Raw genomic sequence first — 25218 nt, 5'->3', positions numbered from 1 at the left:
TTATGTCACGTTCCTGACCTATTTCTGTTAGTTTGTTGTATGTGTTAGTTGGTCAGGACGTGAGGTTGGGTGGGCATTCTATGTTTTCTGTTTCTGTGTTGGTTTTGGGTTGCCTGGTATGGCTCTTAATTAGAGGCAGGTGTTTGGCGTTCCTCTAATTAAGAGTCATATTTAGGTAGGCGTTGTCACAGTGTTCGTTGTGGGTGATTGTCTTCCGTGTCTGTGTTTGTACACCACGCGGGACTGTTTACGGTTTGTTCGGTTTGTGTAGCCTATGTTCCTATTCGTGCGTTTTCTTGTTTTATGTAAGTACGTCGTCTAGGTCTGTCTACACCGTTTGTTGTTTTTGTTAGTTTAATCAAGTTCGTGTTTCGTTAATAAAATATGTCTTTTCACTACGCTGCGCCTTGGTTCCCTCAATACTCCTCCTCTTCAGATGAAGAGGAGGAGGACCGCCGTTACAGAATCACCCACCAAGAATCCAGAACCAAGCAGCGTAATTTGGAGCAACGGGGAAGTATACAGGACTTGTGGAGTTGGGAGCAAATATTTAACGGAGAAGGACCATGGGCTAAAGTGAATCACCGTCCATGGGAACAGCTGGAGGCAGCTCGGAGAGTGGAGGAAAAGAGAGAGAGGAACCGGAGTTATGAGGGAACGCGTCTTGCACGGAAGCCCAAAAAGCCCGTGAGTAACACCCAAAAATTTATTGGGGGGGGGCTAAGAGGTAGTGGGCCAAGGGCAGGTAGGAGACCTGCGCCCACTTCCCAGGCTTACCGTGGAGAGCGGGAGTACGGGCAGGCGCCGTGTTACGCAGTAGAGCGCACGGTGTCTCCTGTACGAGTGCATAGCCCAGTGCGGGTTATTCCACCTCCCCGCACTGGTAGGGCTAGATTGGGTATTGAGCCAGGTGTCATGAGGCCGGCTCAACGCGTCTGGTCTCCAGTGCGTCTTCTCGGGCCGGCATACATGGCACCTGCCTTACGCATGGTTTCCCCGGTTCGCCTACATAGGCCGGTGCGGGTTATTCCACCTCCCCGCACTGGTCGGGCGACCGGGAGTATTCAACCAGGTAAGGTTGGGCAGGCTCAATGCTCAAGAGTGCCAGTACGCCTCCACGGTCCGGTATTTCCGGCGCCACCTCCCCGCCCCAGCCTAGTACCTACAGTGCCTACACTACGGACTAGGCTACCTGTGCGTCTCCTGAGCCCTGTTCCTCCTCCACGCACTCTCCCTGTAGTGCGTGTATCCAGTTCGGTGCCTCCAGTTCCGGCACCACGCACTAAGCCTCCTGTGCGTCTCCAGAGCCCTGTACACACTGTTTCTTCTCCCCCTACTAATCCTGATGTGCTTGTCCTCAGCCCGGTGTCACCAGTGCCGGTACCACGCACCAGGTATAGAGTGGGCTTTGAGAGTACAGTGTGCCCTGTCCCTGCTCCCCACACTAGTATGAAGGTGCGTATCCTTAGCCCGGTGCCTCCAGTTCCGGCACCACGCACCAGGTCTACTGTGCGCCTTATCTGGCCAGAGCCATCCGTCTCCCCAGCGCCATCTGAGCCATCCGTCTCCCCAGCGCCATCTGAGCCATCCGTCTCCCCAGCGCCATCTGAGCCATCCGTCTCCCCAGCGCCGTCTGAGCCATCCGTCTGCAATGAGCCTGCAAAGCCGCCCGTCTGCCATGAGCCTGCAAAGCCGCCCGTCTGCCATGAGCCTGCAAAGCCGCCCGTCTGCCATGAGCCTACAGAGCCGTCCGCCAGACAGGAGCCGCTAGAGCCGTCCGCCAGACAGGAGCCGCTAGAGCCGTCCGCCAGACAGGAGCCGCTAGAGCCGTCCGCCAGACAGGAGCCGCTAGAGCCGCCCGTCAGACAGGATCCGCCAGAGCCGCCAACCAGACAGGATCCGCCAGAGCCGCCAACCAGACAGGATCTGCCAGAGCCGCCAACCAGACAGGATCTGCCAGAGCCGCCAACCAGACAGGATCTGCCAGAGCCGCCAACCAGACAGGATCTGCCAGAGCCGTCAGCCAGCCATGAGCATCGAGAGCCGTCAGCCAGCCATGAGCGTCGAGAGCCGTCAGCCAGCCATGAGCGTCGAGAGCCGTCAGCCAGCCATGAGCGTCGAGAGCCGTCAGCCAGCCATGAGCGTCGAGAGCCGTCAGCCAGCCATGAGCGTCGAGAGCCGTCAGCCAGCCATGAGCGTCGAGAGCCGTCAGCCAGCCATGAGCGTCGAGAGCCGTCAGCCAGCCATGAGCGTCGAGAGCCGTCAGCCAGCCATGAGCGTCGAGAGCCGTCAGCCAGCCATGAGCGTCGAGAGCCGTCAGCCAGCCATGAGCGTCGAGAGCCGTCAGCCTGCCATGAGCGTCCAGATTCGTCAGTCAGCCATGAGCTGCCCTTCAGCCAGCAACGGCTATATACCCAGAACTGCCCCTCAGTCCAGAGCTGTCTCTCTGTCCGGAGCTGCCTTTCAGTCCGGAGTTGCCCCTCTATCATGATCTCCCTCTCTATCTTGATCTACCTCTATTTTCTGATCTATCCCTCTGTCTGGTGTTATCCCTCTGTCTTGATTTATATCTCTGTCCCGGTGCTGTCCCTGTCATTTATGTTACTAAGAGGATTTTGTGGGGGTAAATTGAGGGTGGACATTTGTAGGGGGAGAGGGAGGCTAGGATTGATTATGGTGGGGTGGGGACCTCGCCCGGAGCCTGAGCCACCACCGTGGTCAGATGCCCACCCAGACCCTCCCCTAGACTTTGTGCTGGTGCGCCCGGAGTTCGCACCTTATGGGGGGGGTTATGTCACGTTCCTGACCTATTTCTGTTAGTTTGTTGTATGTGTTAGTTGGTCAGGACGTGAGGTTGGGTGGGCATTCTATGTTTTCTGTTTCTGTGTTGGTTTTGGGTTGCCTGGTATGGCTCTTAATTAGAGGCAGGTGTTTGGCGTTCCTCTAATTAAGAGTCATATTTAGGTAGGCGTTGTCACAGTGTTCGTTGTGGGTGATTGTCTTCCGTGTCTGTGTTTGTACACCACGCGGGACTGTTTACGGTTTGTTCGGTTTGTGTAGCCTATGTTCCTATTCGTGCGTTTTCTTGTTTTATGTAAGTACGTCGTCTAGGTCTGTCTACACCGTTTGTTGTTTTTGTTAGTTTAATCAAGTTCGTGTTTCGTTAATAAAATATGTCTTTTCACTACGCTGCGCCTTGGTTCCCTCAATACTCCTCCTCTTCAGATGAAGAGGAGGAGGACCGCCGTTACATTTATAATGTAGTTTATAACCTAGCGTGCCAGGTTTATAGGATTATAGGTTAGGATATCTTGTTATAAGATACATGGCTGGTGGATGGGTGAACAAGGTTCCTGTGTGGGCACAACTCTAGTATCATCACACCCTACCCCAGTCCGTTGTGGAGAGGGTGCACAAAACTGAACTGAATTCAGCATCTTGATTATACAACAACATCAGCATCTTGATGCAACTTCATCTTTCTCCAGGAATGAGACAAGCCTTGATGCAGGATCAGAGCCTGTCTCCAATCTCACACTCCCCCTCTTCTCTCTCCTCCCTCTCTCCCCCTCTCCTCAGAACCCCAGTTGAAGGGGATTGTGACGAAGCTGTACAGTCGACAGGGCTTCCACCTGCAGCTGCAAGCAGATGGCACCATCGACGGGACAAAGGAGGAGGACAATGGCTACAGTAAGTCTCCTCTGCTCGGCTGGCACCAGGGACATATTCATTAGGGCAGTGGTTCCCAAACTGGGTTACAAATAATAATTATAATAAATCAAATAGAATGGTTTTATATGAATAATTCTAGCAACAACAGATTAAACGATTTTTTGCCAAGGGGTCGGTGGAACAAGTTAAGAAGGTGCAATACAATACAATATTATTAATCTACAATATAGGCTACCCTTAGATGCACAGCAGGGTCAGGGAGGCACACAGGGATCCACAGTACTTCATCAATGATCAATTTTTTAACTCAATACTTCTTGTATCCCCCCCCAAAATGAGTTTGAACATAAATGAACTGTAATCTAAGCTTTCAAACTGAAAAACGGTCTCTCTGCCCCATTGGAAAATGTAGAATTGCAGGAAATGATCTTGAAACCTGCAAATTTTTATCTCCAATACGAAGAGGAAGGGCTTTAAAATGTTATTTCCCAGGGCCTGAGACTTGGTAAGTCTTGCCATGTGCTGCAGCAGTCATAATCAAACTCCTTGTATGCTATTTTTATAGCACTCTAAAGTCATAATTGTGTACTGATTTTGAGGGGTTCCCTGATGAATTTGCTATCACAAAAGGGGTCTCCGGCACCAAAACGTTTGGGGAACTCTGCATTTTGCAACGGAAGACGAAAACTAGCATTTTTTTATTGGACAAGTTCAGGTAGTCCCTTCCTTTTTAAGACAGTTTTCTTCCGTGGGGTGTCTAATGAATAATACGTTGTCCATCAACCTAACCCACCTACTCCACGCTGATTCCAGACCATCATATTTCCCATGTAAATAAACCCGGTCATCAGTTAAGCATCAACACAGTAAACAGTGTATTGGCACAGTAATGAACATCAAATGAACATTTCCTGGCTGATTCCATTTGAAAGAAGAAGCACAGCTTTGATCTGTACATTCTGCATACTGTTCTAAGTTGTGGCTGAATTTCTTTCTCGCTTGGATCACATTTCAGATCTCTCCACTGCTACACATTTACTGCGTATCTCATACAGATAGACTTACACTGACTGTACAAAACATTAAGAACACCTGCTCTTTCCATGTCACAGACTGACCAGGTGAAAGCTATGATCCCTTATTGATGTCACTTGTTAAATCCACTTCACTCAGTGTAGATGAAGGGCAGGAGACAGGTTAAAGAAGGATTTTTAAGAGATATGGATTGTGTATGTGTGCCGGGTGAATGGGCAAGACAAAAGATGTATGTGCCTTTGAACGGGATATGGTAGTAGGTGCCAGGCTCACCGGTTTGTGTCAAGAACTGCAACATAGCTGGGGTTTTCACGCTCAACAGTTTCCTGTGTGTATCAAGAATGGTCCTGGTCCACCACCCAAAGGACATCCAGCTAACTTGACACAACTGTGGGAGGCATTGGAGTCAACATGGGCCAGCATCCCTGTGGAACGCATTCAACACCAAGTAGAGTCCATGCCCTGATGAATTGAGGCTGTTCTGAGGACAAAAGGGGAGGGGGGGTTCCTAATGTTTTGTACACTTAGTGTATTTGGTTCAGTCTATTTGCATCCCTCATCAGAATTAAAATCCCATATTATCCCTTCCTCATATTTTCCAAAGCCTTTGAGATGTGTAAAACAAACAATAGAATAGAAAGTGGCTTACAGCAATGATATGGAGCATTATATTGTGTTTAGAGAGATCAGTGCAGGTGCTGATTGGCTTTTTTAATCTGTTACAGACCGTAGTAACACCAGGCTTTCAGTAATCCACACAGTATTGATAACTCAGTACCAGTACTCCCACTGCTCAGGGTGCTATGTTCTACAATGGGCTGATTAAAGTAGAGATAGGTAGCAAAACAAGAGCATACATCCACCAGGCACAAACACAATCCAACACATGTGGACAGATAGATATTAGATAGATGTACAGACTGATGGATGTTTGAGGGCCTCTGCACATGGAGAGTCCCAGGGTTTTCTGTGCAGGCTGTTAAGAGATGCACTCATCCTGATCACCGCACAGTAACTATTGACTGACAGCTGCTTCCTGTCTTGTAATTGCTGGCAACGGTGTTGGATGTCATATACTGTTGTGACATTATGACGCTCGTCAGTAAAAACATTGCATTAAGAGGTAATTGACTGATGTCGTTATAGGAACACAAGTCCTACCCTGTTCTGATAGGACCTATACTAGAGTTGCCTTGGCAGAGTGGTAGGTAGACTATTAACAGCCCCAGAGCGCTATTCCCTTCCAGCGTTGGCGCGACTCGGAAGTGCCCGCCCTGTGCCTCATGGTGCCGCGTGGTTCGTCGTCAGGGCACTAATGTAATACCTGCGGCTGCCCGGATCACCATCACCCCGAAACTAATCGAATGTGGCATTCTGAGAGAGTGTAAATTAGCCCCGACTATATTCAATTAGTCACTTAAGCCAGATGACACTTCTATCACACAAATGAACACCCGTTCTGTGCAGCCTGCGTGTCAGTCGGAGCAATAACAGACACGGTAATCGTCTGGTTTTATTATGTTGCCGTCGCGGGGAGGAGAGGGGGAGGGATGAGGGAGGAGGGAGATATGAATAACATAGAGGGGAGGGAGCCTACTTAGAGAAGAGAGAATGAACACAACACACACCAACCACTCCCCACTCCCATGTCTCCTAGAGCTGGTTAGATAGAGCTGTTAACAGTTACAGTCCTATTGAGATACGTTATGTAACAATTGGCCTGCTTTTCCCAACCAAAACATTTCCACTTGGAAGAGAAAAATGATAGAGCTGGCTGAATAAGAACGGGAGAAAAGTGAAGCTGTTTGCACCGGTCCAAAAATAGGTTGTTAGGCGCTGGGTGCTCTTGTCTCCATGGTGACGGAAGCGCAGTCCTCTCTGAGCTATGGTGTCTTGTGATGGTGGGAGAGGAGCTACTCAAATGCAAGTGCACACACACACGCACACACACACGCACACACACACACACACACACACACACACACACACACACACACACACACACACACACACACACACACACACACACACACACACACACAAGCATTCTAACATTGCTGAGGTAGCACTCATGAATATACAGCAGTGTTCGTTGATGTTTTTTTAAACTTTTGTTTACCAAATCCAGAGCAGCCCAACTTCTGCTCTAGCTGGGCAGGTCATTTTTAGGGCATGGAATTATTTTAGATATCTGGAGGATATTTTTAACTTTTGAAGCAGTATTTTAAAATCAGACAGACTTCATTAGACAGGCAACATTCTGAACCATTAGGCAAAATATCGTCCAGCGCATATCAATTCATTTCCAAGTTTCCAAAGAAGGAGCACCGATTCAAGACATTCTCAAAGGCGATTCACCCACCTCTTTCTTGCTGTCATAATGCTGCTTAAGTCCGGTTATACCCTTAAACTAAGATTCACACACATTGATCTAATTGGCTAATCAAGGTGTGGGGTTGGGAGGCGAAGGCTTTGTCGCCGGGTACATTTGAATCTGTGTTAGTTTGTCCCTCCTCTCTCTGTATGTTGAACAGTAATATTTATGCTGATGATCTGAGCTCTGCTTTGTTCCTTCATAATCATCTCCTATATGAATGGTTCTCAGACTACAGTACAGAGGGTTTGAAGTGGAACAATACCATGATATGTAGTCATGTGTTGAACGTAGTTAGTCGCTTACCAGGACTGGGCATGTGTTTTACTGTTATGTTCGTGTTGAACCTCAGGTGTTCTGTGAGATACAAGTAATTGAGTTTTCCCCTCGGAAATCCCAGGCGGCCGATTGGCTGGTAATCCCCCTGAAATGAAGTTTACCGCAGCTGTGTCTGTGTGGGTCTCAGCACGCAGCGAACAGACAAAGAGGGGGAAAAGGAGAGACAGGGGAGAGAGAAAAATATTAAGCGGATAGGTCCATGCCGTCAGATGAGCCGCAGCAGAAATAGATGGAGAGAGAGAGAGAGAGAGATGGGAAGGGGTAGAGCGAGCATTATTAAGTGGAGAGATCCTGTCGTGCTGCAGGGGGATGAGCTGTAGCAGGAATGTGGTCGCCTATACCATGAATGTAATGGAATCCTGTCTATTCCCATACTGATACTTTCAACAACAAAAACACTTTAGCTACATCAACAACAGCAAAAAACATACAAACATTACCCACAAAGTACTTCCACCTACATGAAAGCCAGTTACTCCACACATAGATCCTCTGAAAATAGCAGTACCATACACTACATGACCAAAAGTATGTGGACACCTGCTTGTTGAACACCTCATTCCAAAATCATGGGCATTAATATGGAGTTGAACCCCCTTTGCTGCTATAACAACCCCCACTCTTCTGGGAAGGCTTTCCACTAGATGTTGGAATATTGCTGCTGAGACTTACTTCTATTCAGCAACAAGACCATGAGTGAGGTCGGGCACTGATGTTGGGCGATTAAGCCTGGCTCGCAGTCGGCTTTCCAATTCATCCCAAAGGTGTCCGATGGGGTTGAGGTCAGGGCTCTGTGCAGGCCAGTCAAGTTCTTCCAAACCGATCTCGACAAACCATTTCTGTATGGACCTCACTTTGTGCATCGGGGCATGGTCATACTGAAACAGGAAAGGGCCTTCCCAAACTGTTGCCAGAGTTGGAAAGACGGAATCCTCTAGATTGTCATTGTATGCTGTAGCGTTAAGATTGCCCTTCACTAGAACTAAGGGGCTTAGTCCGAACCATGAAAAACAGCCCCAGACCATTATTCCTCCTCCACCAAACTTTACAGTTGGCACTATGGTAGCGTTCTGCTGGCATCCGCCAAACTCAGATTTGTCGGATACCGAGATGTACCTGGATATACAGCCCAAAACCACTCCCTTTTCCCGGGATAAATAACTGCGAGAAACCGGTAAATTAAAATAAATGATTTATATGAAATGGAACTGGAACAGAAATGGAACTGTTAAATTATATGGGATGTCTAAATGTGGCTTCTCTACGGCCTCTGCATGATGAATCATCAACCCTCGTGGTGGGGACAGACAGTTCACAATGCATGTAGACCTACAGTATCATCTCATCACGGTAACTTTGTTTCTTGTGACAGGTAGGCCTGCATTTGCTGCAGCATAGTCTATGCTACAGTAATATAAAGATTGAATGCGAGTCTAATTTACCCATCGCCATCTGACTTTCGGGGTCACCTTATTTCTTAATTGTAAAGATATCTATACTTTTTTATTGCAGCTGCAGTGTTTTAAAACAGCCTGTCACTCGAATATCGTTGCTTTAAATCAGTGCACATGGGAGCACTCTCTCGCAGTCTTTCTCTCTCTCCATCAACTCCATTCAAATTGAATCCAAATCCAAATCAAATCAAATCAAATGTATTTATATAGCCCTTCGTACATCAGCTGATATCTCAAAGTGCTGTACAGAAACCCAGCCTAAAACCCCTAACAGCAAGCAATGCAGGTGTAGAAGCTCCAAAACAGATAATCCTGTTCTAGATTGATAGATTGCCTTATATATAGATGTCCTACCTCTTTCAGGTAATAAATTCAATGCAGTATTAGCCTTATATTTAGCTAATTAATGATGGGTTATGCATAATAAGCTTCTAACTTATAGCCTCTGTCTCTTATGCAGTACGCAAGCACCTGTGCTCCGCTGGCCTCTCTCCTTAAAAAACGCTCCTTAGCTCTTGGAGTCCCATGCAAGAAAAGTTTTTAAAAATAATTTTTATAATTTCTTATACCAATAGACTATTCGAAGAGGGACGCAAGCTCTTGTTTGCTAAATGTTAAATACAGCAGGCCAATAAAACTCATGGGTAGTTTGAAAGAAGAGTGAATGTGCGATGGTGGTAGGCTAAATCAGTTATTTTTTCTAGCCCATAACCATTCAATCTTCGTGAAGAGAAGTGAAAGCCTTCTGCATCTAATTCTAGTCCCATATCATTCAAGGAAGTCATTCTATTAAGGAAGATGTGGACAATGAAACTTATTTAGTTTAACTGTTGAAAGTGAGAAGGAATGAAGCAACAATAGAGAGAGAAGGAAGTAGGCTAATAACATTAGGGGGAAATATTATGAAAGGTATATATGCGTCAGTCGACTAATTATACAAATAAGCCCTATTATATTTCCAAAGTAAAATCTAATTCGCTAGCCTATACTTGTAACTTTGTAGGCCGCATGTGCAGCACCAGAGTCACATATTCTCTCCCTGCTTTATCATGGTTTGAACGATGTGCGTAATTACAGTCCATGTAATGCAGCATAATACAATACAGTATTGTAAAACAGTTCACACAAAAGATTAGCCTGCTGGAGCTAGTTTCATTTATTTACCCAAGAGAGCATATAGCTAGCTATATCTATGGGCTTTTATTTTTCTGTAATGTGCAGTAGCCTATATCATGTATGTATTGGATAACGGCACAATCATTTGGGTTTTTTTGAGCTTGGGCTCATTAAATGTCTTTAAGGCTCATAAAATGTATTTACCGTATGGCTCATCGGGCTCAGGTAGTATCAGGCTTGAATTTTCTTTATAATGCTTTTGAATGACACTTCCGTTTTTTTCAGGAAATACAGGGTTACCCGGGAGAAAAGTGATTTATTCTCAGGATGGAACATTTATAAAATACCGGGAAAATATTCAACCCTAGTGTGGCTGAAATAGCCAAATCCACTCATTTGAAGGGTTGTCCACATACTTTTGTATATATAGTGTAGCTAGCTGATCCCAGATCAGTTATCTCTGTTTACAAGGCAGCAGATGTTGCTCAGGGTGGAGGGCTCCGGTGGGACTGGGATCAGCCCAGGTCTGCAGGGGAAGAGAGGATGGAGGAGAAGAGAGATGAAAGAGAGGAGAGGAAGGAGGAGATGAGAGATGGAGGGAAGAGAGGAGGACAGGAGAGCAGAGGGTGTATTTACGGCATCATTCTGCAGTACTACCTCTACAGTGGGTTGGAGTAACTTTTTACTTGATGAAATCCCTACTCCTTCTATTGTTCACCATGGAAGCCTGGGGAAACACAGAAGCTGTCTTAGTGTTAAGGTCAGGGGAGAGAGTCCATCACAGCTGGACTGCTTATATGGGCTTCCTCTCTGGAGGGAGGAAGTAGTTATTTAGAGAGGATCTGTGGTGAGCCCTGTGTGGTTGTTCCTAGCACCTAAGTCCTTGAACCTGTCAGTAAACTAAGAGTAAAAGGGAGAAGCAGAGGACCAGTGCTGATGACAAACACATATCAATGCTGATGTTGAAAAGAGAAAACTTTGTCTCTTCACCTTAAATATCCTCTCCCAGTGTTCTTATGTTGCTGGCATCCTATCTGCTCCATATAGACAGGTGCGTGCGTGCGTGCGTGCGTGCGTGCGTGCGTGCGTGCGTGCGTGCGTGCGTGCGTGCGTGCGTGCGTGCGTGCGTGCGTGCGCGTGTGTGCCTGTGCGAGTGTGTCTGTGCCTGCGAAGTGTGTGTGTCCTCATATTCCTGTGTGATTATGTAAATCCCCTCACACAGAGATGTGCCTGTCTTTATCCCATAGCCCAGAGTGACCCTGTCCTCTGTTACCAGAGGGCATGCATGTGGCAGCACTGTGGCAGCATGGCAGCACTGTGTGCAATTAGTGCCAGCCAGGACAGAAGAGGAGGGGGCAGGACACAGCAGCAAAGCCACTGTTTGGCTCTGATGTTGGCGTAACTCTAAGAATACAGTTACAATACATAACGGCAGTAGTTACAATAACAGCTTTACAGTTACAATACATAACGGCAGTAGTTACAATAACAGCTTTACAGTTACAATACATAACGGCAGTAGTTACAATAACAGCTTTACAGTTACAATACATAACGGCAGTAGTTACAATAACAGCTTTACAGTTACAATACATAACGGCAGTAGTTACAATAACAGCTTTACAGTTACAATACATAACGGCAGTAGTTACAATAACAGCTTTACAGTTACAATACATAACGGCAGTAGTTACAATAACAGCTTTACAGTTACAATACATAACGGCAGTAGTTACAATAACAGCTTTACAGTTACAATACATAACGGCAGTAGTTACAATAACAGCTTTACAGTTACAATACATAACGGCAGTAGTTACAATAACAGCTTTACAGTTACAATACATAACGGCAGTAGTTACAATAACAGCTTTACAGTTACAATACATAACGGCAGTAGTTACAATAACAGCTTTACAGTTACAATACATAACGGCAGTAGTTACAATAACAGCTTTACAGTTACAATACATAACGGCAGTAGCTACAATAACAGCTTTACAGTTACAATACATAATGGCAGTAGTTACAATAACAGCTTTACAGTTACAATACATAACGGCAGTAGTTACAATAACAGCTTTACAGTTATAATACATAATGGCAGTAGTTACAATAACAGCTTTACAGTTACAATAGGACATAACGGCAGTAGTTACAATAACAGCTTTACAGATACAACAGGACATAACGGCAGTAGCTACAATAACAGCTTTACAGTTAAAATACATAACGGCAGTAGTTACAATAGCAGCTTTACAGTTACAATAGGACATAACGGCAGAAGTTACAATAACAGCTTTACAGTTACAATAGGACATAACGGCACTAGTTACAATAACAGCTTACAGTTACAATAGGACATAATGGCAGTAGTTACAATAACATCTTTACAGTTACAATAGGACATTATGGCAGTAGTTACAATAACAGCTTTACAGTTACAATAGGACATAACGGCACTAGTTACAATAACAGCTTACAGTTACAATAGGACATAATGGCAGAAGTTACAATAACAGCTTTACAGTTACAATAGGACATAATGGTAGTAGCTACAATAACAACTTCACAGTTACAATAGGACATTATGGCAGTAGTTACAATAACAGCTTTACAGTTACAATAGGACATAACGGCAGTAGTTACAATAACAGCTTAACTTTGAGAGAAAGAGCACAAATCACTGTCTCTGTTTGCCTTTTTTCAGCGACCGTGAGCGATTAATATTTATTCATTTTTAGCATTATGTAACCTCTTTAAGGCTACATCATTTGCCTCTCTCGACCGCTGCTCATGCTATGAGCATGATGAAACCCCCTCTCTGTTCCGGAGTTCAAGAGCAAACCTCTGTGGTGGCGGGCAGCCTCTCTCTCCCTTAGCGTATGAATGCAGGGGAGATTGTGGCCAGGGGAGATTGTCAGCTTCCTGGCTAGCACAGTGACAGTAGGACAAAGGTGTGAGCGGGTTTGGCATATGAGGGTAGAGCCGGGTGGAAAGAGGTCTCTGTTCAGCCTGCTAAGCTAAGCAGTACTGTAGCTAACCGTGGAGGAGACTGGGGTAGAGTGAAAGGATATGGTTGGCAGGAATAGTGCGGGCAGAAGTCTTAGCTTAATGTATCGTTCTCTACTTAGATTAGCTCTGCTCCTTGGGGCCTCCTGAGTGGCGCATCGGTCTAATGCACTGCACCGCAATGCTAGCTGCATTACTACAGATCCTGGTTCGATGCCGGGCTGTTTCACAATTGTGCGTCACACCCATGGGCGACGCACAATTGGCCCAGCATCGTCCGGGTTAAGGGAGGGTTTGGCCGTCTGGGATGTCCTCGTCCCATCGCGCTCTAGTGACTCCTGTGGTGGGCCGGGCACAGTGCACGCTGACACGATCGCCAGGTGTACGGTGTTTCCTCCGACAGAGTGGTGCGGCTGGGTCCCGGGTTAAGTGGGCATTGTGTCAAGAAGCAGTGAGGCTTGGCGGGGTTGTGTTTCGGAGGACGTACGGCTCTCGACCTTCACCTCTCCCGAGTCCGTACGGGAGTTGCTACCTGCTGGTGTTTAGTCACCCTAGATGCCCCCTCAAGCAGGAAAACCCAGACTGAGGCATGGCTTCACTAAATTCTATTCACTGGTGGATAAACAGTGTGCGTACTCTCTTCTTCACAAGATATTAGACATGTTTTTTCCCCTCCATTTGTTGACAGGATTGTGAGTAACTCTCTCTTTCTCCTCCCCAGCCATATTCAACCTCATTCCAGTGGGGCTTCGAGTGGTGGCCATCCAGGGAGTTCAGACCAAGCTCTACCTGGCCATGAACAGCGAGGGCTTCCTGTACACATCAGTAAGTCTCCCCAACCTCCTTCTGTGTGTGTGTGTGTGTGTGTGTTCTCAATGAGTCAGTGTGTGACACCGGTCTTGTTTGTCCTCTGTTGCTCAGTGGAGGTAGTGGGAGTCTCCTTGACTAATCTGTATGGTCAGTGGAAGAGCCCCTGTCTGAGAGAAAGTCACACACACACACACACGCACACGCACACACAGAGAGCACACACACAGAGAGCACAGCAGGGCTAACCTCTCCTGCTCTCCCTGGTAGAACACAGTGGCTCCATATAGCCAGCTTGCAGCAGATGTCTCACATCTTTCCTAACCTCACAATCATTAAGAGCTACCTACAAGAAATATTCCTTCCTTCCTCCCTGCTACTTTCTGGCACAGCCACATACCCATTTGCGGTGCAAAGTCAATGCTACATCATGATCACAGTGCGTGTGGAATACTGAGCTCTCACCATAATGACATGTTTCCTAACAGGTGTCCCCAGTTGTTTACCATCTGTGCCCAGCCTTGCCTCTCTCACCAGGTGGCTAGAGTGGGTGTATTAGCATGGGGCCTGGCTGGCAGCATGATTTGTGGTGGCGGGGGTGATGAGTGTGTATGCCTGCTAATGTGTGCGCGAGAATGTGAGTGTGTGTGCGGATTATGTGTGTGCGATGGAGGAGAAGAGTGTGTTTGTTGTGTGTGTTTCTTTGTTTATGTGTGTGTGTTGGGGTGGTTCGGCCCTATGCCCTTGTCCCTGCCCCCACACCCCATGCCTGCGTCTGACCTTCTGGGCTGTACGGAGCTGAAATGCCGCTGCTCTGGCAGCAGTCCGCATTACTATGGTGACATGAACAGCTGGAAGAAACAGATGCAGTATGTGGGCTGCATGGAGCCATGAAACACTGTGTCCGGGGAGAGAGAGATAGAGAGAGATAGAGAGGGGAGAGAGAGAGAGATAGAGAGGGGAGAGAGAGAGAGAGAGAGAGAATAGAGGGGGAGAGAGAATAAAGAGGGGGAGAGAGAATAAAGAGGGGGAGAGAGAATAAAGAGGGGGAGAGAGAATAAAGAGAGAGAGAGAGAATAAAGAGAGAGAGAATAAAGAGAGAGAGAATAAAGAGAGAGAGAGAGAATAAAGAGAGAGAGAATAAAGAGAGAGAGAGAGAATAAAGAGAGAGAGAATGAAGAGAGAGAGAATGAAGAGAGAGAGAATAAAGAGAGAGAGAATAAAGAGAGAGAGAATAAAGAGAGAGAGAATAAAGAGAGAGAGAATAAAGAGAGAGAGAATAAAGAGAGAGAGAATAAAGAGAGAGAGAATAAAGAGATAGAGAGGGGAGAGAGAGAGAGAGAGAGAGAATAGAGGGGGAGAGAGAATAAAGAGGGGGAGAGAGAATAAAGAGGGGGAGAGAGAATAAAGAGGGGGAGAGAGAATAAAGAGGGGGAGAGAGAATAAAGAGGGGGAGAGAGAATAAAGAGGGGGAGAGAGAATAAAGAGGGGGAGAGAGAATAAAGAGAGAGAGAGAGAATAAAGAGAGAGAGAGAATAAAGAGAGAGAGAATAAAGAGAGAGAGAATAAAGAGAGAGAGAGAGAATAAAGAGAGAGAGAATAAAGAGAGAGAGAGAGAATAAAGAGAGAGAGAATGAAGAGAGAGAGAATGAAGAGAGAGAGAATAAAGAGAGAGAGAATAAAGAGAGAGAGAATAAAGAGAGAGAGAATAAAGAGAGAGAGAATAAAGAGAGAGAGAATAAAGAGAGAGAGAATAAAGAGATAGAGAGGGGAGAGAGAGAGAGAGAGAGAGAATAGAGGGGGAGAGAGAATAAAGAGGGGGAGAGAGAATAAAGAGGGGGAGAGAGAATAAAGAGGGGGAGAGAGAATAAAGAGAGGGAGAGAGAATAAAGAGAGAGAGAGAGAATAAAGAGAGAGAGAGAATAAAGAGAGAGAGAATAAAGAGAGAGAGAATAAAGAGAGAGAGAATAAAGAGAGAGAGAGAGAATGAAGAGAGAGAGAATGAAGAGAGAGAGAATGAAGAGAGAGAGAATAAAGAGAGAGAGAATAAAGAGAGAGAGAATAAAGAGAGAGAGAATAAAGAGAGAGAGAATAAAGAGAGAGAGAATAAAGAGAGAGAGAATAAAGAGAGAGAGAATAAAGAGAGAGAGAATAAAGAGAGAGAGAATAAAGAGAGAGAGAATAAAGAGAGAGAGAATAAAGAGGGGGAGAGAGAAAGAAAAAAGCATTTGTTCCAGCAGCCCATAAAGATCCAGAGGCAGCAGCAATACCAGCCGACCAATTAAGGAGCCGTCTCTGCATTTCAACCATCTCCACCAGCCATAACGTCCACTCCCCCCCATACTCTTATATCATATCTGTAATAAGTATAATTCAAACACCCTTGTTATTTCTACTCTCTTCCATTCTATTTAGGTATAATACCTGCCAAACTGTTTCTTCGCTTTCTAGTTGACTATATCTACCTATCTAACCTAAATGTAAGCCTGCGGCTGGCTGGGAAACTAGATTAGGCATATCTGATATAATTCAGTGCCATTAAAAAGCTGAAGGATTTATAAACAGGAGGCCATTGAAATATACGGCTCTGGCAGCAAGGCTCCACATCTTTGATTAAATGTGCAAAGTTATGAATAATTCAGTTCCCATGCAGCCCAAAAAATATCCCTCCTCACAAAATGTCACCCTCACCATCGTAGCACAGGGTGGCGGACTGGCCGTGACTGGGGAGAATGACAAGGATTCCCATGAACCCTGAGAGGAGGGGAGCGTGCACGAGCAGTCACGAACACACGCAGACACACACACACACACACTGAGTGACAGATAGCCCACATGGTCACACCAGGAGGGATGTGTGATGTACAGTGCATTATGGGGCATTGTGTGTAGATTGATGACGAAAAAAACAATTTAATCCATTTTAGAATAAGGCTGTAACGTAACAAAATGTGAAAAAAGTCAAGGTGTCTGAATACTTTCTGAATGCACTGTATGTATGATAATAGTGTAGGCACCGACCATCCTGCATGATGGAGATGAAGACATGCTCACATAACAGAAAGTCAAACACTTAAAGCCCCAAAAGAGCAATCATGGCCAAGTTAAGAAGCTTAGAGTCAAAAAGAAAGGAGTCTTTTGGTGAGCCAGCTGGCTAGAGGTCAGACGACAAGCTTGGGAAAAAGCTAACAACGTGTTCCCTTAAAAGTTAAACCTCATATAATCCAATGAAAACTCTTCAAAAGTCTCCAGTTTTCAGATATCAACTACAAGTCTAGTATCCATTCTCCGTGGTCCAGGGCTTCTTGGCCATTAACAGCCCTTGGCCGGGATTCAATCCGATTGCAGCTTGTTGGCAATGCACCATTTAAATGTGGTCTTCAGGAACATTGACTTTAAAAGCTGCATTGTCAACCAAAAAAATCGAAATCGAAATCAATTCCATCCCTTGTCTCAATAAGTCTGATCAGACTATAGTTATGGGCCATAGTAGAGTAGAAGGAACCTTAAAGCCTGTGTGTAATTACTATACATTATAATGACCATTATCACAGGGTTGAAACATATCTGCCGGGATCGAGAAAGCGGAGAACGCCTGAGGGGAAAACAGAGACATAATACAAATAACCCCCCCCCCATTGTTAACAACAGTCCTCTACCCGTGCTCTGTTCCCTCTGAGTGGCTTTAATGATATGAGCACCGCTGCCTCTAATTAAAACGTATGCGCTGAGCTGCTGCTTTAATAGAATTTAATAGAATAAAGATGGATCCTGCCTGGACTCTACAGGCTGTGTGTGTGCCTGTGTGTCTACCCACGCATGCGCGAGTGTGTGTGTAGTGTAGGGTTCCCAGGTTATTATACTAGCAGCCTTCATAGTAGATATAAAAGAGCTCTCAGAAATACTCTATTTACTAGATGCTATATTTAACTCACCTGTGGTGGTGATTCATAGAATAAGCTAAAGTGCTCCCCTCAGGTGACTGTCTGTGTCTTTGTGTGTTTGTTTTATGGTTATTTTACAGTATATACAGTAACAGAGAGAGAGAGAGAGATACAACCCATATTTATGTTTATTTATTTTCCCTTTTGTACTTGAACTGTTTGCACATCGTTACAGCACTGTGTATAGACATAATATGACATTTGAAATGTCTTTAATTTTTTTGAACTTTTGTGAGTGTAATGTTTACTGTTCATTTTTTATTGTTTATTTCACTTTTGTTTAATATCTATTTCACTTGCTATGGCAATGTAAATACATGTTTCCCATGCCAATAAATCCCTTGAATTGAATTGAATTGAATTGAGAGAGAAAGAGAGAGAGAGAGAGAGAGAGAGAGAGAGAGAGAGAGAGAGAGAGAGAGAGAGAGAGAGAGAGAGAGAGAGAGAGAGAGAGAGAGAGAGAGAGAGAGAGAGAGAGAGAGAGAGAGAGAGAGAGAGAGAGAGAGAGAGAGAGAGAGAGAGAGAGAGAGAGAGAGAGAGAGAGAGAGAGAGAGAGAGAGAGAGAGAGAGAGAGAGAGAGAGAGAGAGAGAGAGAGAGAGAGAGAGAGAGAGAGAGAGAGAGAGAGAGAGAGAGAGAATAAAGAGGGGGAGAGAGGGAGAGGTGGGGGGACGGATCTGCCCTCTCCTCCCTCCCAATCATAACCACATGAAAATAGTTTAGGTATATTTGCCCTCATTGTTTGACAATTTTTTGAGGTTGTATTTATATGTGTGTGTTTCTTTGATCCTAACCTCTAGTAATGTTAAATGCAGTAATTACTTACCATTACAACAAAGTATAGCCTACTGTATTTTATAGAATCTTTATTTAGCACACTGCTGGTGCTTATAGTCTTGAATTCCCCCTACACACTTATACAGCCACCTCCAGACTAAGATTGTGCAACCCTCCGGCAGCAACATAGCATTCAGCTTTGTAAATGGGACGATAGTTGTGTTTCATGGAGGAGGCAAGATTTTCCATTTGAGCTGAATTAGTGAGTGGATTGAATTGATTCGTTATTCAACAGGGTGTCTGATAACCACTTCTCGGTCTGTCTGTGTGGCTGACAGCTCCGTGCTGCTATGGTAAACTGCTGCCTCTTCACAGGAGGGGGGTTTCGCCAATTTCTGGCCAGCGTTTCCGGGAGATTCCCAATCAATGGTGGAGACGCAGGCGACGACGTAGGCTAGCCAGGGAGGCAGGGGGCTGCAGCTGTGGTGTTCCTTCCTCTGAGTACCATTGTGTAGGTGGTGGTTGTGAGTGTGTTCAAGTGTTGGTTTGTGAACGTGTGTTTGAATACCTTCTAAAGTGCATTCAGAAAGTATTCAGACCCCTTGACTTTTTCCACTTTGTTACATTACAGCCTTATCTTAAAATGGATTCAATTGTTCCCCCCCCCCCTTTCCCCCTCACGCAATACTCCATAATGAAAAAGAAAAACGTTTTTTTTTTTTTTTTTGCTAATTTCTTAAAGATAAATAACTGAAATATCACATTTACATAAGTATTCAGACCCTTTACTCAGTACTTTGTTGAAGCACCTATGCCATTTTTTATTTATATTACATATACAGTACCAGTCAAAAGTTTTAGAACACCTACTCATTCAAGGGTTCTTCTTTATTTTTACTATTTTCACATTGCAGAATAATAGTGAAGACATCAAAACTATGAAATAACACATATGGAATCATGTAGTAACCAAAACCAAAAACTACTTCTTCAAAGTAGACACCCTTTTCCTTAATGACAGATTTGCACACGCTTGGCATTCTCTCAACCAGCTTCATGAGGTAGTCACCTGGAATGCATTTCAATTAACAGGTGTGCCTTGTTAAAAGTTAATTTGTAGAATTTCTTTCCTTCTTAATGTGTTTGTGCCAATCACTTGTGTTGTGACAAGGTAGGGGTGGTATACAGAAGACCAGAAGACCTATACCCTATTTGGTAAAAGACCAAGTCTATATTATGGCAAGAACAGAAACAAAGAAACAACAGTCAATACGGAACATTTCAAGAACTTTGAACATTTCTTCAAGTGCAGTCGCAAAAACCATCAAGCGCTATGATGAAACTGGCTCTCAAGAGGACCGCCACAGGAAAGGAAGACCCAGTGTTACCTCTGCTGCAGAGGATAAGTTCATTAGAGTTACCAGCCTTAGAAATTGCAACCCAAATAAATGCTTCACAAAGTTCAAGTAACAGACACATCTCAACATCAACTGTTCAGAGGAGACTGTGTGAATCAGGCCTTCATGGGCGAATTGCTGCAAATAAACCACTACTAAAGGATGCCAATATGAAGAAGAGACTTGCTTGGGCCAAGAAACACAAGCAAAGGACATTAGACCGGTGGAAATATGTCCTTTGGTCTGATGAGTCCAAATTTGAGATTTTTGGTTCCAACCGCCATGTCTTTGTTAGACTCAGAGTAGGTGAACGGATGATCTCTGCATGTGTGGTTCGCGCCGTGAAGCATGGAGGAGGAGGTGTGATGGTGTGGGGCTGCTTTGCTGGTGACACTGTCAGTGATTTATTTAGAACTCAATGCACACTTAACCATCATGGCTGCCACAGCATTCTGCAGTGATACGCCATCCCATCTGGTTTGCGCTTAGTAGGACTATCATTTGTATTTCAGCAGGACAATGACCCAGCACACCTCCAGGCTGTGTAAGGGCTATTTGACCAATTAAGGAGATGGTGTGCTGCATCAGATGACCTGGCCTCCACAATCACCCGACCTCAACCCAATTGAGATGGTTTGGGAACAGTTGAACAGCAGAGTGAAGGAAAAGCAGCCAACTAGTGCTCAGCATATGTGGGAACTCCTTGAAGACTGTTGGAAAAGCATTCCAGGTGAAGCTGGTTGAGAGAATGCCAAGAGTGTGCAAAGCTGTCATCAAGGAAAATGGTGGCTACTTTGAAGAATCTAAAATATATTTTGATTTGTTGAACACTTTTTTGGTTACTACATGATTCTGTATGTGTTATTTCATAGTTTTGATGTCATCACTATTATTCTACAATGTAGAAAATAGTTAAAATTAAGAAAAACCCTTGAATAAGTAGGTGTGTCCAAACATTTGACTGGTATTGTATGTGTAATACATGTACATATCATTGCAGACTCATTATGATAATTGACATTTCATCTACTGTGGTTGTGGGTGTTTGTGTGCCCATGTTCTTCTGTCCACGTGAGAGAGAGAATGTGTGAAAGGAAGGGGCGAGAGGAAGGGTGTTCAGTACATGTGTGGGTGACGCAGAATGCACCAGTGAAAATGTATGAATCCAGAGGAGTCACAATGTGTGGGAAGAGAGGGAATCAATTAAACATGTATTTTCCTTTATCCTGTCTACTCTCCTCTCTGCCCCTTTCTAGCTGTTTTTCATCCGGCCTCATATGTAATATTCAGCTCCTCACAGTTTGTCACAGCCGTCTTGACTCACCGTTGCTGAAAAATACAGATAGATGGTAAAACAGGCTTTTCATGGTGTCGAAGGGAAACGATCCTCGTACACACCATTGTCACCAAGATGTGGTAAATGGTTTTACAGTGTCTGTCGATGTTCTGTATGGTATGTTTTCTAATCAGGTAGGCTATCAAAAATGTGCCATGTTACTGTGCATTTCCTTAAATTCCTTAATAGTGTTTCTCTGTGACAAATGATGACCATTGTAGTGTTCATGTTGACGTCAATGTTCTCTTTAAAATGACTAGCTAGTGTCACGACGTCCGTCGAAGTCTGTCCCTCTCCTTGTTCGGGCGGTGGTCGACGTCACCAACCTTCTAGCCATCACTGATCCATTTTTCATTTTCCATTGGTTTTGTCTTGTCTTCCTTCACACCTGGTTCCAATCCCATCAATTACATGTTGTGCATTTAACCCTCTGTTTCCCCTCATGTCCTTGTCGGAGATTGTTGTTTTGTTTGTATGTGATGTGCTATTTAGTGTTGGTGTGTGACGGGTTTTGTACCCACTTTGTTATTTTGTATATTTTGGTTGTTTTGGAGTTTTGTCAGCATTTATTAAACAACTCCGTTTATACCAAGTTTTTTTCTCCTGCGCCTGACTTCTCTGCCACCAACACGCACCCCTTACAAGCTAGTCTAAACTGTTTCTATGGTATTTTTCCAAAGGTGCCTTTGAAGTTTGGTCATTTATTTAGCTGTGGGTCACTAGGTGTAGAGTATATCACGAGGGCTCCAGTCTGAGTCTAGGAGGGGGGACTAGTGGGTATGGAGACAATAACATATAAAAGGAATGGAAACATTGTAGTTTGGGTTTCCGAATTATCATATGTTCGAATTTTGCAGATCTTACATAATATACGGAGGTTGTGTAACAGTGTATGAAAATAATTTGGTTACTCTGACAAAAAGTTCAGCGGTGTTTGAAAATAATTTGGTTACACTGACAAAAAGGTTCAGCGGTGTTTGAAAATAATTTGGTTACTCTGACAAAAAGTTCAGCGGTGTTTGAAAATAATTTGGTTACTCTGACAAAAAGTTCAGCGGTGTTTGAAAATAATTTGGTTACTCTGACAAAAAGGTGAAAGAATGGAGGTGTGAAGTTGTACTGCTTTTAATACTGTTCTTCTTCTTCTGTCCCTGTGGGGATCTATGCCTGTGTGTATGTTTGAGTATGTGTGTTCTTCTTCTGTCCCTGTGGGGATCCATGCCTGTGTGTATGTTTGAGTATGTGTGTTCTTCTTCTGTCCCTGTGGGGATCCATGCCTGTGTGTATGTTTGAGTATGTGTGTTCTTCTTCTGTCCCTGTGGGGATCTATGCCTGTGTGTATGTTTGAGTATGTGTGTTCTTCTTCTGTCCCTGTGGGGATCCATGCCTGTGTGTATGTTTGAGTATGTGTGTTCTGTCCCTGTGGGGATCCATGCCTGTGTGTATGTTTGAGTATGTGTGTGTTTGCATGGTGGAAAAAGGTTATGAGATTTCCAACCAGAAGCACAATACCTTTGCAAAATAGCTGTCCCTATCGCAGGGATCCTCTCAAGGGTCATTAACCAGCCATCGTGTGTGTTTTGTGCCTGTATGAGTGTGTGTTTGTATTTTGTATTTGCAAGAGCTTTTCCACCAGCTTAGAGCCTCCAAATCTATTCCGAACAAATTAACACATTGTAAATGTTCTTTTTATCTGGGGATAGAGGGGAAGTGTTTTTTATTCCACTGCCACTCAGTGACTAAATACTAAAATAGTGAGGCCATTGAAAAGGGAAGGCATTTAGACAGATTTGTTTGTGAGAGAGGATAGTGAGCGGTGGCGGCGTCATTATCTTTGTGAGTCTCCCAGGCTTTGACACTGCTGTAAAGACACCAGCACACGGCTCAGCCTTGATTCTATTGGTGTCATTTCAGTTAGTAGAATATGGGCACTGGGCGCAGACACAGGACTGGCAGCATCGATTTGTGCTCGGGCGTGAAGAATGGCGCCAATATTCTTACAGGGAAGATCAGATCCATTATGCCTTTATTTCTCGTTCCACTGCCTCGCCTCGGGGGAACATTATTGGGTTTTAATTACTACTGTGCATTCATTTGATTGCAATTTCAGAGCAAATGGTAATTGATTGTGTTTTCTTTCTTGGCACGGCTACAGGAAGGCATTGAATATGCATTACCCTCTATAAAACTCACAGGGCTGTAGTATTGTGTTGTAGTGCTTGTATTGTTTTATGCCTGTGTGTGTGTTGATATTACAGATGGGCTGGGGAAACCTCATGCAGCATGTCACACTCAGTGCTTGCGTCAGCCTGTAAACGTCTCCCCCCTTGCTGAAGCTATTGGGTCGTAAAGTGTTAAGGCGCTATCGCTAACCTGTACTGGGATATCCCTCCACTGCTGTAAATCTGCCCCCCCCCCCCCCCCCCCCCCCCCCCCCCCCCCCCCCAGGTTCTAGAGGACTGTCTGTGATGCCTGATGAAGAGGAGTATGTGTGTTTATGTGTGTACAGTATGTGCGGCCGGTAGCCTAGTGGTTAAGAGCGTTGGGCCAGTAACCGAAAGGTCGCTGGTTCTAATCCCCTAGCCAACTCGGTGAAACGTCTTCCGATGTGCCCTTGAGTAAGTCACTTAACCCTAATTGCTCCTGTAAGTCGCTCTTGGAAAGAGTGTCTGCTAAATGACTCAAATGTAAAAGTCTGTATGTATGTAAGCAGGGTTTATGGTGAAAGACACTGCGGGTGCTGTATACATGTCTGTGGAGAGAGGCTTAAAGTGAATCAGTGAGCATAAAGGACACCTCTTAAAGGAATGGGATATGTCCTTTAAAATAGATGGATGTAGGAACGGAGAGAGTGATAGATATGATTAAAGGAGGCTGAGAGAGTGCCTGAAAAAATGATGAGGTTGAGAGATATATGGGGACAGAGGGGAAGATAGGAGAACAGTGAAAAAGAGTGAGGGGGTGAGCTACCCATTTATCTCCCTCTCTCACACACATAAACAAACACATTACTACAACAACCATCTCTTGCATGTGTTCCCCTATACATACTCCCTTACTCACTCAGTCAGTCACCGCCGAGGCAGGGGATACCCTATGTGGGAGGGGAGGTACAGTGAGGCAGGGGTCGGGATGGTGACAGGGAGGAGAGGAGAGGGGTGAGACCGTGGGGTTTCCCTATGTTGTAGTCACAATAAAACCAAATAAGATATGGATCATAAAGCTCCCACCAACATGACTCATTGACTGCAGTACACAACACGAGCCCCCCATAGCTACGGTGATAGGGGGTGGTGAGGGGGTGAGAGGGGTACACAGTAAGGGTGTGTGTGTTCTCTCTCTCACACCCCCTTTTAATCACAGCTTTGACATGTATCTAAGATTGATTTCCAGCCATGGCGACATGACACACTCCAAAAAAATGACTCTCCTTTATCTTTAATCTCATTGGTCACATTTAGCCTCATTGATTTTCCATGTGATAGGGCTTTAATACTGTAGGCCGTTACAGAATGATATTATTACTGTCGGCACAGTACGCTATAATAGTAGCTGCCTATACTAGAAGCATATTACATTTACATTTAAGTCATTTAGCAGACGCTCTTATCCAGAGCGACTTACATTTAACCTTTTTTTATTTATTTAACTAGGCAAGTCACTTAAGAACAAACTCTTATTTTCAATGACGGCCTAGGAACAGTGGGTTAACTGCCTTGTTCAGGGGCAGAACGACAGATTTGTACCTTGTCAGCTCGGGGATTTGAACTTGCAACCTTTCGGTTACTAGCCCAACGCTCTAACCACTAGGCCACCCTGCCGCATATCTCTCTGCTCTCACTCTCTGATGTGTGTGAAGTCTTCCAGCTGTGCACCATTTCAACAGGGGCACTCATCAGCTCACTACTGTCCCTCTCTGCATTGTCCTGTGCTCCAAGTAAAGCCATGTATTCTAAT

At 44.9% G+C, this 25218-nt stretch overlaps 1 protein-coding gene across 3 annotated transcripts in view; it reads left to right on the top strand.

The window, feature by feature from the left end:
* Positions 1-25218, top strand: part of LOC120062019 (fibroblast growth factor 13-like) — a 93608-nt gene that overhangs the window by 46420 nt on the left and 21970 nt on the right. For all 3 annotated transcript variants that reach the window (XM_039011820.1, XM_039011822.1, XM_039011821.1), the window contains exons 2-3: positions 3580-3690; positions 13724-13827. In XM_039011820.1, coding sequence (XP_038867748.1) covers positions 3580-3690; positions 13724-13827 — 215 coding nt within the window. The remainder of the gene's footprint in view (positions 1-3579; positions 3691-13723; positions 13828-25218) is intronic.

Source organism: Salvelinus namaycush, chromosome 17 (assembly GCF_016432855.1).
Source record: "Salvelinus namaycush isolate Seneca chromosome 17, SaNama_1.0, whole genome shotgun sequence".
Classification (NCBI taxonomy): Eukaryota; Metazoa; Chordata; class Actinopteri; order Salmoniformes; family Salmonidae; genus Salvelinus; species Salvelinus namaycush.
This window is presented reverse-complemented; position numbering and strand designations above follow the sequence as displayed.